General features: G+C 37.9%; 1 protein-coding gene across 18 annotated transcripts in view; it reads left to right on the top strand.

Annotated features, from left to right (window-relative positions):
• The window catches only part of bru3 (CUGBP Elav-like family member bruno 3), a 208,415-nt gene that overhangs the window by 168,475 nt on the left and 22,296 nt on the right, over nucleotides 1–17,644 (top strand). For 11 of the 18 annotated variants that reach the window (XM_088034119.1, XM_088034115.1, XM_088034117.1 and 8 more), the window contains one exon: nucleotides 11,471–11,519. In XM_088034119.1, the coding sequence (XP_087890245.1) occupies nucleotides 11,471–11,519 (49 nt within the window). Of the gene's footprint in view, nucleotides 1–4,571; nucleotides 4,602–7,996; nucleotides 8,157–11,470; nucleotides 11,520–16,750; nucleotides 16,853–16,936; nucleotides 16,959–17,096; nucleotides 17,119–17,644 lie in introns of those variants that run through there. The other 7 variants (XM_088034121.1, XM_088034120.1, XM_088034126.1 and 4 more) reach the window with 6 other exon arrangements.

Genomic DNA, 17,644 nt, shown 5'->3' with positions numbered 1-17,644 from the left:
TCACGACAAAGGACGCAATTTTGATTTTTTTTTTCTTCCAGCGCACGTATCACGCATCGGCCCATAAAACTCCTTTCTCAGCGTTCATAAAAAAGATTTATCGGGAGCTTTTTTCAATTCGCGATTCTCCGTTAAACTCGATCCAATACTCCCTGATTAAGTTATTTATGACAGAGACTCTGTCAATCAGCGATGCAAAGTTTCACAGTGTATTGCTTGGAGGAAAAAGAGACAACTCCCTGTTGGTGCCAGAGCAGTAAAGTGTCACGAAAGAAGTTCGGACGTCGGTGCACGGATTTCCCGAGGGACCGACCGGATTTCCCTGAACAAATTTTTTATTCGTCGATATAAGTCGTTTTTGATGATGAAATGACATCGAGACGTTCAATTTTCAACTATTTCCCACAATTACCAATAATACAAAGAGATACTTGTGATGGAATTACGGGGGAGCGTGCACGACGTAACCCAATTTGTCAACGGATGAGAATCGTCAAAGAACCTGTAATACAGATTAAAATCTCTTTTAAGCAATTTTGTCAGAGTATCTTCTCAAATAACCCGCATTCTGTCATCAGATTACCGGACCGAATTCGGTGGGAAATTTGCATGTTCTAGGAAAAAAACGCGTCGCGTCGAATGATCAGAACGGGGATTTATTTCCGACAAACAAATATAATCAAACTCGCGACTCCCGAGGCCAAACTAAATAGTCCGAGGGAGATACGACCTACGTATAATAATAACGGGAGAATATTAAACAGAACAACATTATTTACATATTTCCAAAACATCCCCCGACAATGGCATTCGGTCTGTTTAATGTGTGTACATTTCAACCTGAATCCCGCCTCAAACAAATAGAGCACGCTAAAGTTGAAAACGGACACTTTTCCGCACCGAATGACCTCAAGTTGGTAACAAATTTTGAAACGCCATTACGGCGGCAAGTTCTCAGCCTAAGCACTCCGCCGAGTAATAATTAAGTTTAGTAGTAGATCACGTGACTCTCCCTCCGCCAGAAGCAATTAGGGTGCGTTTATTATTTGGTATTTATCCAGCACGCACTCGTTTTTAATTGGAAGAGAGAATTCGATTCTTGGCGGTAAAAATCGCTCCGACAAGAGACGGGAATTTAATGTAAATTTCGTTGAAACCAGTGATCTCGAACATTGTAAACACAGTAAGGCAGCGGTTCGAGTTTGGCCCAACACCAAATTATCAACTCAATCCCATCATCTGTACCGAGTACACATCAACGTGATCAAAGGACCTCGCTACGCTTTAACCCGCGTCGTTTCGATTACCTGACTCTATCTAATCTCACGCTTTAAATATGTAAGTTTCACGAGAAAAGAAACTTTGATCGATATCTAAAATGAAAACGGAGGGGGCGCCGAAAAACCTATCAAATTTTCCGAGATATTGAAATTTTACAAAAATTTCCCAGGACGATTTTTCCACGTTCACGGTTAATCCAATCGAGGAAAATATTGTCCATCATTTTTAACAATTGTGCATGATAAAACTCATTTCTACAAATACAAAAACAGCTTCATTTTAAAACAAATAACAAACAGCTATAACGATTAAAAAACAATACAAAACAATAAAAAAATGAAAAAGAATTACAAATGTCACGGCGTCAGAAAATTTACTAGCGAGTTTTGGATGAAATTTAACAATTTTGTATTTCACCTATATGTATTTTCGTATAATCAGAATGATCTAATTTTGACGTCTGCTCGCTAAAAGGCCCTAAACTATTTTTTTTTTAATTAATAAAACTAACATTTTGAGCTCTACTTTAATTTCAAGTTTTATAAATTGTTTACGAAATGAAGAAATCGCAGAAACAATATTTTTAATGGCTTCAAACATTTAACATAACACAAATGAATACAACTGAACTAATTTTTGGCCAGTTTTCGCAAACTACCGGAATTTTTTCGGCATATTATTAAAAACTGTGCCTAACAATGGGTGAAGTGAACACCATTTTTAGCTGTTTTTTACGGTAGAGTTATTCTATTTGTTAAACTTGTAGATTCGTTTTATATACAGGGTGTTTTCGACAGGCATGTACAAAAAGAGTGTGGTAATTCCTTGTCACAAAGTCTTTTTGTTTTCGCAATAAAATTACACAAAAATTTAAATTAATTCACTTGGGCGCCACTGATTTAAAAGTAAATAATAAATCAAGTTGCTGGTTGCTTTGGAAACAAGTCATTCCAGTTGCGTTTTTTACCAGTGGTGTAGAAAGTACATGAATTGGGGTTAATTTAACCTTGTCAGTTTTTAATTTAAAATTGGTTTTTCATACTTCATACTCCTTCTGGAATAGCGCAGAACTTTTTTGTACATACATTTCAAGAACACTCTGTATATTTACATATATTAAATCCTTCTCCTCTATCAATCCCAATTTTAAGATGACAAAATTGTTTATTTTAATTTCGTTCTTCGCATATACATTTTATAAGGGTCGGTAAATTGTTAAAATACACAAGATCTGGTATTACATAGAAACAAAACGTATTTTTTTTATACTTTATGTCATTGTTTTACACGTTAAATCACCCAACTGTTCCGCATATTAGAAGTTGTGGACAATTTTTTTATCATTTTTGAATCTGGACTAACCGTGCGTTATTATAGGGGACTTTACTACTGAATTGTCTTCAAAGGAGTTGAATTTTACGGGTTTATTCTCTATCCAACTCTAGGATCCTAGAGGAACGTCAAAAGTTTCAACTAGTAAAACAAAGTCTGCAATTCAATTAACATGAGCTTAAAATCTGCAGATTCAGCATCTCCGGTCTCTCCTTTATACCCGCCATAAAAACGCGTTCTAAATCGTCAACAAAGTTGTGTACTTGCTGCAATTGCTCTTTATCTAGATTTCAAAGACTGAACCGTAAACCGTAATTTATTATTATTGTTATTATATTGTAAACTTTACGACCCACTTGATGAGGTCCCCCAGTTAACTCATGTGAGTTTTTGGGCGAAATCTGGGTGCCCCTCATTTCAAGCGACTCGTCTGCAATTAACAGTACTGGTGGTGATAATTGCCAAGAGACGAGACGCGGAGGAGTTTGTCGGTGATTGAGAGGAAGGAGGACAGGCCATCGAGTTACAATAACGAGAAACGTGCCCGTCCTAACGCTGAGGGAATTCAGCGCATCTTCGGCACAAATAACAAACATTCATGTGCGCGTCCGAATATAGATTTGCCGATTTTATACGTCTTCCAAGTTGTTCAGCGAACTGAGTAAACATGTGTTTGTTTGCATAAGCGAAATCGAACGAATTCCTTCCATTTAGCGAAAGAAACGACCATGGGCTCCGTGCGGCGACATTAATAAAAGTGAAAATCTCTGTCAATTCGGTCAGATCGAGTTCGACTTTGGAAAAGTTTTCCAAAGAAAAATTCAAATCAGTTGTCGAATAATACCAAAGTTTTCTACGTGGGCTCATAGCTGTCTCGTGACTACGTGTTATCACTCGAATGTATTGTACGGCGTCTCAAAGATAAGACTCAAACAAGCAAAGTGTATTTTACCCCAGTTTCTATAACACCCAAGTTTAAACAGAATACAATCGATTTCGACGGAACTGAGCGCCTTTGCCGTGTCCAGTAAGACAAGAGGGATGATTACAACCACCGTCTAAATGACATTTAAAGCCGCCATCAATAATCGAATGGGAACAGCTGCGTGCGATAACTAAAGCGATTGGTAATTAAGAAAGCCCTCAAGACGCACAAAATGGAATTTTACCAGTCGATTTGCAAATTTTTTCCAAAAGTCGATTCGCCTCCCCTTCACGTGTGTTTTTTTAATTTCATTTGTGGTTTATGTTACGCTCATCCGAACCCCAAACGCGCTCAAACTTTGTAAAACATATATTTCCATTACACATGTTTCTGTAATTTCGGCTTGTTTGAAGTGCTCTCAAGAGAAGCCCTCGAGGATTTTGATGAATTTGGTTTTTCGAGAAACGTTTTTTCGCGTCTGCGCGTATTATTTTGTCCCCGTCGGTCAAATCTTCCATTTCATTTCGGAAATTGCGTTAAACCTCCCTCACAATACACCCAAAGTTCAGGAAACACATTCGCGGTGAAATTGAGAACGTGTGCTGTTGATCTCATGATGGATGATTTGAGAAAGAATTACTAAAGTTTACAACAAAAGTGTATAGTTTTATCGGGGGAAATCTCGGAAGCAATCCCGCGAGATGAGAGATCGGTCACGTTTCGCTACACTGTGTATATAAAGAAAGTACAAGAGGTGCAGAAGTTGGCAACTTTCGAGGAAAAAATACTGATAAACCACCGAAAACGACAATACTTTCATGATAAATCTTGATGATGCTATTTCCAAGTTGGGGGGTGCAGTGGCGACACTGATGGATGATCAACGACTCATTTTATGGGGAAAACTTCTCACACTATTTGTTGACCCTTCAAATAGACACGACCTTGAACCTTGACCAAGATTTATCGACACAAACTAATCGAATTTCCATTTTTCTTCATCTAAAGTCGATTTTTCTGTTTCAGGTGAGTGTTTTCCGCTTGTCGTTACTTCCTTTGTTTGGTAAGCAAACAACAACTTAATAACGTAATGTAGGTTGCAATACATATATTTTAAGAAGATTAAGTACACAGAAATTACAGCAATTCATTAGGTAACTCCTTTAAGAGGTATTATATTTCATCTTTGCGATATTAATAACAACTTTGTTTCATTCTTCGTCCTTTTGGAATCCTTCTTTCGGCTCCCTCGGGATTCTTTGGGGTTTTCCCAAGATTTTGAGGATTCTGTAGTGTCTTTAATATTCTCAGGACTCTATTTCGACTGTTTCTTACATATATTCTTCGTATCCTTCAGGATTTCTGTTTTTTTTTTGACCACATTTTCGTTGGATGGGGAGCCTTTTCTGTTTTTTCGCCCCGCCCCGCCCCTTTATGGGTCGATTTTTCACAATAACGAGCCGCTTTATTTAAATCGGATTTAATCAAGGCTTCTCCGGTGGGCCTAAACGCGCCGTCAATCAGTCTCCTTTCGTGCGTCCTTCGCGCATCCCAGACCTGCTGAACACGAAATGAAACCAATTAAGCTCAGAGCCTCAGGGACGGAGCTTGGGCAAACTCGCAGATATTGCCGGTCTTAACAAATGTTGTTCCGAGAGAGCGTACACAAATATCCGTGCCTTGGAGTCGAATCAGGCTGTACTAATCCAGAGCGATATTTCACACTTAGTGTATATTTTTAGTTAAAGTCGACAATTTCTTAGGTTTTCGTAATGTGCGCGAGTTACGCCCTGATAGCATTATTAGGGTCGTTATTTTTCAGTAGGTGGTCCGTGATCCGGTGGCGGCGGCAAAGCTGGGCGGCGGAGATAAGCCAATCCGGGGTTACTACCGCCAAAAATATGAATTACGTACTTGGACCTCGCCACATATTTCAACATCGGCGAAGCGCTTTCTTTTATTGACGACCTCCATTAGGGGAACGTATTTCACGGGAGAATTTTTAGTCGGATTATGAATGGTCTCCAACTATGAAAAACTGTTATTTGCTTTGATATTTTTAATGAAAGACCGCCCCATTTCCATACGGCAGTAAAAGAAAGTCTCCACGACCAGTTGAAAACGTGATATATAAAATATCTTTTTATATAACATTACGGTTATTCCCAGACGGCACCTTTATTTTTAATGCAGTGGCGCGTACCTGGGGGCGCATATAAGTGAGATAAATAGATGGCCTGGTCGGGTGGCTGAATTAAAGTGAAACGTGCCCCCCAACCACAGCACGACGACGATCCCTGTCCGAACGACCGCACGTCCCGTGGCGATTGCGCTATACGTGATGTCATTGCAGCCACACGATCACTGTTTTATCTTTGAGGATACGACGACCAATTTAACTAAATACCTTTACGATTGCGAGCCCCATCGAAAATAATTAAGACGACCATTGGAAAACTACCCTCGATACTGATGTAGACTTGGGGGCGAGTTGCTGAAAGAGCTGCTTTATGAAGGTGTGCTGGTCTCTTGGGGGACATTCGGGGGGCTTTTCGGACTTATTTAACAGCTTTTAGTGGACAGGTGCGATATTGAATCTGTAAATGGGCTTTTTGGAGGGCGCGAATTTGGGCTAATGCCTCCCTTGCAGCAGACTATTTTTTATTTCGTAATTAGAGCGACGAATTTTTTTCGCCACTTCTTTGCCGTTCTGGAGGATGTGTACAGTTCGCCCAACGATCTAGTGCTTGAAATAAACTGCCCTTCTGGTATACGATTTAAAAGTCAAAGCCATAATCGCACTAGATCGTTGAGCGAACTGTAGATCCTTCAGGATTCTTAATTCTTTTAGATCTCAGTAACCTGCAGGATTCTTAAAAATGATTGAGAATTTTTCTATGGATTGTTTAGTCTGATTTTTCAGTCTAATTAGAAATTCCCGGTCTAGGAATAAAACTGTGTTTTGCAGAGCCGCAGCCATAAATCCCAAATTTTTCGTACATCTTTGAAATTTACTGTGCTCGTTCAAATAAAATATCGTCTTAATCGGGAAGCGAAACACATTAGCCCCATGTAAATTTCCGCGATTGGTAGTAAAAATAAAACTACACTAACAATAAACCGCCATCATTATCCAACTTTGTCTGAAAGTCTGCAAGATAAAAAAAAAATAAAAACCTTGTTGTTTCCACTAGGTTATAATGTTTCACAATCTAGAGTGTCATCGATTTTGAACCGCTGCCAAAGTGTTTTCCCCAGGTTTATCACAATAACTTCCTTTACGATATTGACTAATTTGAATATTTCTGATCACCGACATAAATCCGAGATTGTTTTCTAGTTCGAGGGACAATGTTGACACATTTGAATTTACAATTTTTATGTAACTGGCGAAAACAGTTCTAGTTACTTTCCCAACGTATCATTTGCATCACTAATAGAAACCTGTTTTCTTCGCTGAAAACGCGCGTGGTCAGCCACCCTTCGAAACTACCCCTTTTGATTCACCCTCGTTTGGTAACGAGGGTGACCAGAGCACACGTTTTAAACTCGACTAGTATCAATTTTCAGCTCGGAAAGTTCAACTGCTTACTTTTGAGGCGTACATACTTGCCAATGTTGCCGCGAGATAAGTTTTAATCTTTTGAATGTAACGGATTTCAAGAACGTAAACAAAATTTTAATTTGGAGTTTCAGCTTCTTCACGAAAATATAAACACAACAAACTGAAACTTTTTTTTTTCCATTTTTATAACAGAATCAATCAGTGTGCTTTTTCAGGGGGCGGAATTTAAATCAACATTAGCAAGAAATTAATGTTTATATTTGGCGGAGAAACTTATCGAAATCGCGCCATGTTTCGTATCAATTCGAGCCCCTCTTATCTGCTCGAATAAAAAATCGTTTTTCTGTGGGGGCCACAGCAGTGTTTATTCAAGGATAAAGCAGACAATTAGTTGTAGCCGTCATTGATTTTCTGGGCTATCACCACTCAGCCGGGAGATAACACCTCTAATTGTCTTTTTTCGGTTATTTCTTTGTTCGCTTTGGCCAAATGCGCGCATTTCAATAACACAAAACCAAAAAGGGGTGCAAAGAATGGACCCAAACTCCCCGGTTGTCTCAAATAGCAAACGAAATCACTTTCTCCGAAAAACCTCGAGATTCTCGCATCCTCTCCATGTAGCGAGATCATTATCTCCAGCGTCAAAGTCGTCCTCCCTTTGTACTCCATCCTCGTGTTTACGTTCCATGTAACCAAAGCCGACGGTATCCAATTCGTTCGTTCGTATGACACAATCCTCCAGGTCGCTAAACACTCCATCTAACTGCACATCTCATTGCACGACAACGCGATCGATGTGGAAGCGTAATGGCCATAAGGAGTGCGTGCTAGACCCTCTTGCGATTGGCTGCGTGGTGTCGATACACCTCGCACACGCCGCTCCTCTGGGCGCAGATCGCGGCCAACCTTTGTAGGGTGCGTACGTCGTTTTAACATCCCTCGTCAGCGTGTCTGTGCCGGCGTTCATACTAAGAGTGCGATCTTCTTCAACGAGTCCATATGGTGCAGGTACTCGAGGTGGTCAGGTCGAACACCTTCGACTTGTCCAGTTCTGTAAGTACAATCGTGGAGGTTTTTCATTCCAGGAAAGTGCACCAAAAGAGTAATGAATTTATACGATTTTACTCAGTCGAATAAAATCGATCTTATTCTAATTCGCGGTATTCATGAGGGAGATTGAAATTCAAATTGATTGTTGCCATTCGAATTATTTTCAAGATTTGTAGCTTGTTTAGATGTTGATGGGACTTATTGGGTGATTTAATGATAACAATTATTCATTTAAGGGAACTTCTAGGAACAGTCACTCCTCCAGAAGTATTGTGGAAGACGTAATTTATATTCTTTTTAACACTAGACTTTCCAGATTTTTTTTCGTGGGTTTTTTCTTCAGAAAATTTGACAACCGGAGGACCTAGAGAATTGTGTCACAGTTATATACAGTAATATTTAGTTTGTTCAATTTAAACAAAATATTTCAAGAGTGATTTGACCTGACCCAGTTCCACATTTTTGTGTGTTTTGCAATTTATTTACAAAGCATTTCTATGAAAAAATCTCTTTAATTTGTTAGTAACTTGTACGTTTGACATTATTTATTTCTCACCGATTTTTTTCCCAGAAATATCGATGAAGCAATTTGTATAATTACTTTCGATGATATTCTTAACCCCCTTATTTTAATATTTTATTGCATTCGAATCTGAATTTTTAAAAAGCTCCGATATAAAATTTCGCCTTCAAATCTTGTTTTCCAATATGCACTCTGCACATTCTTCCACATATCTCTTTCCATGTTTTATTTTATCTTGCATCAGAGTATAAATTTCCATGCAGCGTAAATTTGAAACACGAATCGTCGCCTACATTATTAATGTGCGAGATCAGTCAACACTTCTCGCATTTTTGTGAGGCCCAAAGCCTTTTTCCAAAACATGAAATCAATAAAAACCCGAAATACAACAATATGAGACCATGACACGTCCTTTCAAGCACAAATCCAAGAAATCCTAATGAAAACGTGCACGTCAGTACGTGATCGTTGATCAGAGGGTTTCTCCCTTATTTGCCAAGGGGGTTGCTGTGCGAAAACAATGAAACATTTTTACGTGCCTTTTACTTTCAGACAGGGTTGAGGATACATTTGGTTTAATAAAAAAATATTACCCCATTAAATCTGAGCGTCCGTCCATTATTAATCCGGGGGTGACCCTTTCAACTTTAAACAACATAAAAAGCTAAAATAAATTGTTACAGTTTTGCAGGACCCTTGCAACTTTATTGCGACACGTGTTACAGTTTTTTTTCGAAAATCGAAAATTAAAAGAAGAGTCTGAAATAGAATTTGGGTCTTTATAGCGACGATAAATAGTCCGTTTTCTTTTCCCAACTGTTGCTAAATTCAATAATCAAGACATCTCGGGGAGCTTTTATGAGCATCCTTCTTCACTGTAATAAATAACCGACTGAAACGAATGGGAAGAAAACATTTGTTGCATCCGAAATTACGCATTCAACATGGCATTACTAAAAATTATGCAGATTGCTCCTATTATTACAGCCAACATATCAAACCGCATTCAATAACAACTGCCGGAATTTTCCATATTTTCCGGGAGAAAATGATATATGGAGGAACTCTATCCAGACGCTGGAAAGCCCTCTTAAATTTTACTTAGGCTGGGATTTACCATGACGTTTCTTAGAGTTTGGGAACTGTTATGACCATTTCGGCTTTTTGCTTTTTCCTGTTAACGTGACATTCGCGTCACTTTTAGTCTAATTACATCTTTCACCTTTTCGATGGAAATTTATTTGGATTATTATTATTCCGCGGAATTTCGAAAATAACTGTAGTGGAATCGAATAACTGAATTAAATTATTGGAATTGTGCGGTATTTGTGAATATTTTCCACAGACTTGCATGCATGCAGAATGTGGCGACGCACATTTAATACAACGCTGAAATTAATGTCATTGCTGCTGAACACAAAGTAATTATAATGGTCCATTTCAGGCAGATTTCAAATAAAAATAAATCCGAGCGGTTTCGGAATTTCGAAAATGGTGGATGCGCCGGTTCCGATGCACAAATAAAATCGAAATTTTTTTCTTGAAGTGCAAAACAATTAAGTTTTTGATCCAATTTGAGGGAACACATCCAATCCATATCTCCCATACACCAGTTTCAGGCAGAATCCTCCTCTAATTTACTCTGATGACAGGAAATTAAAGTCGAGCTTCTGTCCATTATGAGAGGAATGTTGTTATCGCCTATCTCCATAGTTACAGCTGGCCCAAGCTTTTGACACAACACATTCCAATGTGCCTGTATTGCAGCAGCGAGCTTTCAAAAGCCATTATCATGACACACTGTCAAATATGTTGAATGCAGCGGATATGCAAAATGATCCGTATTTATCACGCCATAAATGTCAGAAAATCGGGGAAGAAATCCAACACTGCCAATAATTTATTATTTTCCAAGGGTGTTATTGACTTGTTTTCAGAAACATGGATATTGATAATATGTCAGTGGCTGTCGGTTAGTTTAATGATGGACGCGGATTGAAGCCTACTTAAGGAGTATCCACGATTTTGGGTGCTTTGTTAAGGCAAATTTCGGTATTAACTCGAGTGATTGAGAGAACGATCGATAGAGAGGGGGGCGAACGCCAACTTCTAAACAATAAACTCAGTTTTAGGGGACGAGGAGTCTCTAAGGGCATGCTGCTAAAAGCTTTAAAGATCCATCTTGCTAAGCAAAAACCCTCGCGATATTTCTGGAGACAGGCAAACTAATAAAAGTATTAGTGCAGCAATGGATAATCAATAGATGCTGCATCTTTCTAATAAAGTTACGCCAAATTAATCGAGCGCTGCTCGTAAAACTTTTAACTGAATCCATTTCGGGCTCTACAGGATGGGCGCCAATGATTTTCCATTAATACAAAAAAGATTGTATATAAAACGACTGAGAAAATAGTCTTTATAATCACTTAACAAAGCTCAGCTTTTAAAATGAAATTTCAAGTCTAACAGTAAAAACGGCCATAAAGCTTTTCGCTACAAGAATTCATTTTCTTTCTTTGTAGAATGTCGGGTCTTCCTCTCGTTAAAAATTCACTTGCACAAGCTCAATTTAATGATTTTTCCATTAGTTTACCATAGCTAGTAGACTAATGTTTATGAAATATTCATGATAAACTTCTTCTTCCATGTTGCACGGAACGAAGAAAGACAAAAACTCATTGTTACTTAGTCCACGCAGGATATTTATTATTTATCACACTTAAAATATTCTATCGAGTGATAAATTCTCGTGAAAATATTATCTTAAACTATACTGACAAGAATATTTTTCCAGATGAACCGCCCCATCCAAGTGAAACCAGCGGACAGTGAAAACCGCGGAGGTAAGTTCTTGTTTTCTTTCCAAGATATGCATAATTCATTATTCAATTAGAACCTACCAGTTTATGCTACCACTGCGCAGCATTAATTAACTTAAATGGATTCTCAAGATATTTTTCTTCGCAACTTTCAGTACAATATGCTATATATATAGGTGTTGCAGCCGAATTACATTATTCATTCTCAAGACTAATGGGTTTTGTTTGAACGGTTCAGTGTGGTCGCAAAAATGCGTATAGATGGCGAGCCCAGAACAATACCATCAAGGGTACAATCGACGTTGGGTTGGAACGAATCAATCATTTCTCTTATCGACGTTTAGGCTAATTTCGTCTTATCAGATTTGTACATTATGGTGTTCATAATTTAATATTCAATCAAGTACGAACTAGTTGGGTGGAATTAACTAAATATAATTCGTTAAATAATGGCAGGTAATTACAAATTTTATCAGCAATCATGCATGTCGAACGTGGTCTTTATTACCGTAATTATTAATAGATAACAATTTTATCGTTGAAAAGTGGCGAATTTTTCTTTAGCTTTAGCGTTAAATACTCATTACACTCTTCAGGTTTTAACTGATCGATACCACACACTGTGTATATCCGTTCTATTTTAATCCAGCGAGCCCCATCGCATTAACCGCTTCTCTGGCTCGAAAAAGCCGAAATTAATTCCCGACTAAATTTTGGTATTCACTTTGAAAATCCGGTTGGTGTTCAGCTAAATTTTAAAATATTTGTTTAAGCACTAATGTAAACGGATTGGCTTGACTGAGTGCGCGAACAAGATTTGTTTTTCGTTTCGCGTTTGTTTTTTTGCCTCTATAATTGAACACACTCGAAGAATTAAACGGGAAAGTTATGAGCGATGAGCATTAAACGTGCGATTTAAGATGAAAGGGATGCAGACGACAATGTCTGAATGCAGGTATTTACATAAATCAGGGAGGTTCTTGTGCTAAGTATGTGCACGCGCTTCACGCTTACTATGAAAGGGGTGGAAACTTCCTCAATGGGACGTCAATAATGACTGAATTATTTACGACATTGGCAATAAATAATTTTGATTGTGACGTCGCAAGGAACTTGAAATAACAGCTCGCATCAGTCGAAAAAGAACTCTTGGCGTGTGCGGTAAAAATCAACAGGTTATGGCGTGCCGATCGTAAAAAACACAAAAACTCGTACCTGAAGGTGAGTGTCTGCATTGTTTTTTCTTTAAAGTAAACAAATAATATTTCTTACGACTAGAGAAATATTTTCCTGTTTTTTGTCCCTCGGGTCCCTAATTGTGGTAATTCGATTTCCATCGTGACCCTTGTCACGAATCCCCTTCGCCTATCGATTTGTCGAAGCGCGTCCTTAAATGTTTGACGATAATCGAATGCAGGATCCCATAATTAAGCATTCAAGAAAGACGTAATAGAAAGCTCACAACGCGGAAAGCAGATAAGGTGAATGGGAAGTTAAAAGAAAAGAGTACTTTTATAGCCCAGTCAGGAGACATCGGTTATCAATTCAAAGGAGTGGAAGACATAGAAAGTTCATAAACCAGAACTCCCGAAGACAAAGAGAAACATCAGTCAGCAACAGTCGCCCAAGAACGTAAAGTTTAAGTAAATGTGGCAATTCAAGAAATGAACTCTCTCTCCGAGATACTCAATTCGTTTTAAGCGACTTTAGGGTTCTATTTCCAATAAGACGAAATTATTTATTGATAGAAAAACGAGTGACGGTTTCTACGTTATACGACTATCATTAACTTAATTTTCGAGCGTTTCCAAAGCTTTTAATTAAGTAATTGCATTTCCCATCCCTGAAGCATCCACCGGAAAGTATCCAGAAGTTTGACTTTTCTCCACGGTTCTTGAACAATGTGGTGCAGACATCAAACGAGAAACTATGGTTCAGTAATTTACAGCCAACAGTTTTGTTTCGACGGCCTCATTGTGGATAGTCGTGCCATCACAAGTCGCGCCGAAAGTCAAAGGGCTCACTGAATTATTTTATTTATCCACCGCACGTTTTCAAAATTTCAAGATTTTGAAGGATCCTATTGTCAGTTTCAAAATTTTTCGTTTCCCTAAGGAGAAAGTAGGGATGCACGTCGGTTGGTGGTTGTTTTGGATCAGAAATAACAGCTCGTTTAAATATAGAAATTTCCGCCCTGCCAATTCAAGTGTGAAATGTTTTGTGTGTTATACAAACTAGCATGAAAAAATGCAGTGTGTTCGTTAATCAAGGATGAAAAGGGTGCACTACCCTTCCGTCAATCAATAAATAATTACTTCCAGCAAACTGACAGCGAATTTAATAACAAACTCGAGAAAAGTGGTGTTGATTAAAATCGAAACTTGAACAATTATGCATTCTTGGGATCGGCGGCACGTGCATTTAGTAAACGAGTTCGATTTCATCTCAATTCCAATTAAGTTGCACATTATACCAATTATTTCCCTCCACGAATTGAGCTTAATTGGAGTTGGCTTGTAGGGTGTCTGTGGAGAAGCCACGTCGTTCTGTGTACATCTTTGATTTCCATTGGTAATTAGAGCACCCCTTGCAAATCACAAATTTAAACAGAATCCTTATAATTAATCGAGTCTGAAACATGTTCTCGGCGTTATTTTTGTTGAAAACTTAAGCTTCGCCCGAGAAAAAGTATTTTATCAAAGCAAAGATCGATCAAGCGTCGAGATTCTGGATTGAATAACCAATTAGTTTTTGTTATTGTAAGCCGAGCCCGAAGGTAAAGAGTAAATCAATAAATTTTGGTTACAATGTAAATGATTTTGATTAAACTTGGCGCACAGTTCGTCCCCTTCTCGCTCGTTCTCTAATTTTATCGAAATAAAAGTCCCTCATCAAAAACAGTAAAACGAGATTATCTCAAGCCTTTCAAAGATGTAATTAAATTATGCGAGGAAATAGCTGTCTCCGATTTTACGAAGAGATAGGATTAATTATTTGTTTCGATCTCAGGAACGGCATTATTTAGACCGGAATTGTGTCGCTGCAAACACTTCTTTGCATCACAATTGTCATTTTTCATTGAGATAAGAGCGGCTCCGGTCGCTTCTCGACTCGTTGCTTAATTTCGCGAAAACGCACTCGATCCGCATTTATTATTTCCAAGTAGAAAACCGAAAGTCTGTTATCAGTCGCAGCCTCCAGTCACTAGTCCAGGGAAATTAGATCGAAAATGACTGTTAAAAAAAACAAATTACTTGGCAGAAAAAATACCAAAGGCATCAAGAATTAAATAACTGAAAGTTCTCTCACCTAACGTGGGAGCTTTATCCCTTAAAATTGGGGTATACATCTCCAAAAATTGTTTTCCTCATTTATGTTCTAAACTAAAAGTGAATACTTTAGAGCAATTATAGAGGGAACAAAAAATTTTCTACAAAAATTGTCTTATTCTCTTTTCGCGTACAGCGAATGTTACTTCTCCAAATGCGGCTCGAAGATGAGGGTGAGTAGGTGCAGGGTACTATAATATGAGGAGTCTCTAGTCAACAAATTTACACCCATTATTCATGATTTTTTGACATTCTTAATGTATGATTTCCATTGAAATTAATAATATTATAACAAAAAATCAAACTTTTTAATAGCACTTTTTTCACATTTAACATTTTCCCAAAAACTGTACGATAGATCGATTTATAATTTTAGAGCATCGATATTAGGTCTTTGAATAGTATTTCTGTAAATTTAATTAAAATGTTAACATAAAGGTTGTTTTGGCCTCAAAATTTATTAGTTATTTACGGCTCAACCAAGTTATTTTAGATATTACCTACAAGAGGGATAGTTAACATGGGAAGCTTGTTGAGCATATTCCTAAAACATACTGTAGAAATAATTTTATTGATTTATCGTTTTAGAAATTAGTGATTTCTTAATGTAGCTCTAACATTTGTTAGTGTATAGCAATAAAATATTGATTAATGATAATTCAAAAAGCCAAAATCAATGTGGAAACAAATGAGATTCTACAAATGATAAATCAAATTTTTTTTTAAAGTGAATTAGTGGGTTTCTGAAAATTTTCTGGAAAATCTGTTTTTCTGAGATATCTTAGCAAAATCGACGATTTCTAAATTTCTAAAAATGAAATTTTTAGGCCTTAAAAGCTGCCTAAAAGTGAGTCTTTTCTGGCGGCAAACATTTTTGGCCCATCTATGGTGGCGCCATCTATCCATAGTTTTTCATATTACCGATATTACCCTCAATTTTATAATTATTTGGGTAAAATCAAATCGACAAACTGCTGTAAAATGCAACAAAGACGTGTTGAATTATTGAAAATGAAGATGTTTAGCAGTGCTGCTGCAACAACATTAAAAAGCACATCAAACCTAATTCATACAAATTGTGAAGCTACACATGCCGAAACTGCAAATGTAAATAAAAAAAATATGAACTTTTCTGAAGGATTCATAAATATTTACAAATATTCACTTGTTATAATTGATTAAATCAATAAATCATAAATAAAAATTAATTAACTTGTAAATTTAATGATGTCGTCTAAAAAATCTTGTGTGTATCACGACCAAAAAGTGCCATTTTGCCCTCGCCTTCTTTCTGGCCTCGGCTAGCGCCTCGGCCGTTAAAAAAAGGCTCGGCTAAAAAAGAAACACTTTTTGGCCTTGGTATACAAATAGCTATTTTTAAAGTAAATCTTAGTCCTGACCTAATGGAATAAAATAGATTGTAGATTCGGAATCAGGAGGCAATTCTAGTTTAGAAATGATTTTTCACTTTTCTAGTGCATTTTTTCTAAAATGTGTTGACTAGTGAATACAATGCGTGCAATTTGCGCAAATTGCAATTAATAGAACATTTTTGTTAAAAAATTTAATTTTAAACATTTTTTATCACATTGATTTTTGCTCTAAAACAATTGGTTGGGAAGACAAATGAGGAAAACATTGTTTAGGGGTGTTTTCCCTAATTTTAAGGGTTAGGTGAGAGAACTTTGTTTTGTTAAATTTTGTCAAGTTTGAAAACTTTAATAATTTGTTAGGATTTGAACCAAATTTCCCTGAACTACACGTATTTGTTCTGATTAAAAAATGGCGCTCCAACCCGACGCGACGCGTCCCACCCACCTCTGTTCTGTGGCCTTCAGTACCATCAACTTGCAGATTAGCTGAGAGTCTTGCGAGACTCGGCGAAAGAGCACCAGGACGCCGCTGCTAGATCTATTCTGATTACAGAGCTCGCGATGGCGGCCGACATCAGCTGCGGCGGCGTCTGCTGGAAGTAGGGGCAAGGTAACGAGGAGATAGCTAGCTCCCGACCCGCCCGGACCCGGTCAAGTAAGACCACGTCCTGTCCTTGTTGTGGCGTTGTGACAGTGTCGTGCGTATTAGACTGTTGTAGTGCGTTGTTCCTGTGCAGCAATGGTCAGCTCGTTCGTTCGATGTATGTCTAGACGTTGTGTATTACCTCTGAATGTATAGTGCAAACTTCCATGTCTTCCGTCATTTTTACATATAAAGGTGCAGCCGCTTCCGTTGCCGAAGAGTTGATTTGTGGTCAAGAAGGGGCTGCACCAGACCTGTGCACTATAGGTGCACCACGAGTAAGTATCGTAAATGTACGCCGCGAATGTTACAACGCAACTACCAGAGCACTGTCATGTACCCTCACCCGCACCTCTTCCTCAAGCTCCACCTCTGTTTTATGTCGCAGGTTAGATGTTAGATCGAGGGGCACCAGCGTGCCAGCTGCCTTTTGTGTTATTTTTGTCCTAGTCTCAATTATTCGAACAAAGACGAAACGAACTTTCAATTTTATATTAGCTCCCCCTTTTATTCTCCCGATCCCTTGGTCCAATCTCTTTTAAGAAATTTGCGGATTTTTTTATATTTCAGGCGCTGCGTTGCCTAGACGTTCTACAAACTCATCTTCTAAAATTATTTAATCATTAAAGAACCAGAAAGATGTAACAAAGGCATTCAAAATATCCAAAGTGTTCAAGTGGCCAAAAGAGTACAAAAAAAATAAATTCCGAATGGTTTAAAAGGTCCAAAAGTTTTAGTTAACGGCCTCGAAATTTAAAGTCGCGGAAATTTGAAGAAAAGAACAGTCAGATAAGATTGAAAAGT

The sequence above is a fragment of the Gnatocerus cornutus genome, chromosome 4 (assembly GCF_029298725.1).
Source record: "Gnatocerus cornutus isolate USDA-ARS CGAHR chromosome 4, icGnaCorn1.1, whole genome shotgun sequence".
Classification (NCBI taxonomy): Eukaryota; Metazoa; Arthropoda; class Insecta; order Coleoptera; family Tenebrionidae; genus Gnatocerus; species Gnatocerus cornutus.
This window is presented reverse-complemented; position numbering and strand designations above follow the sequence as displayed.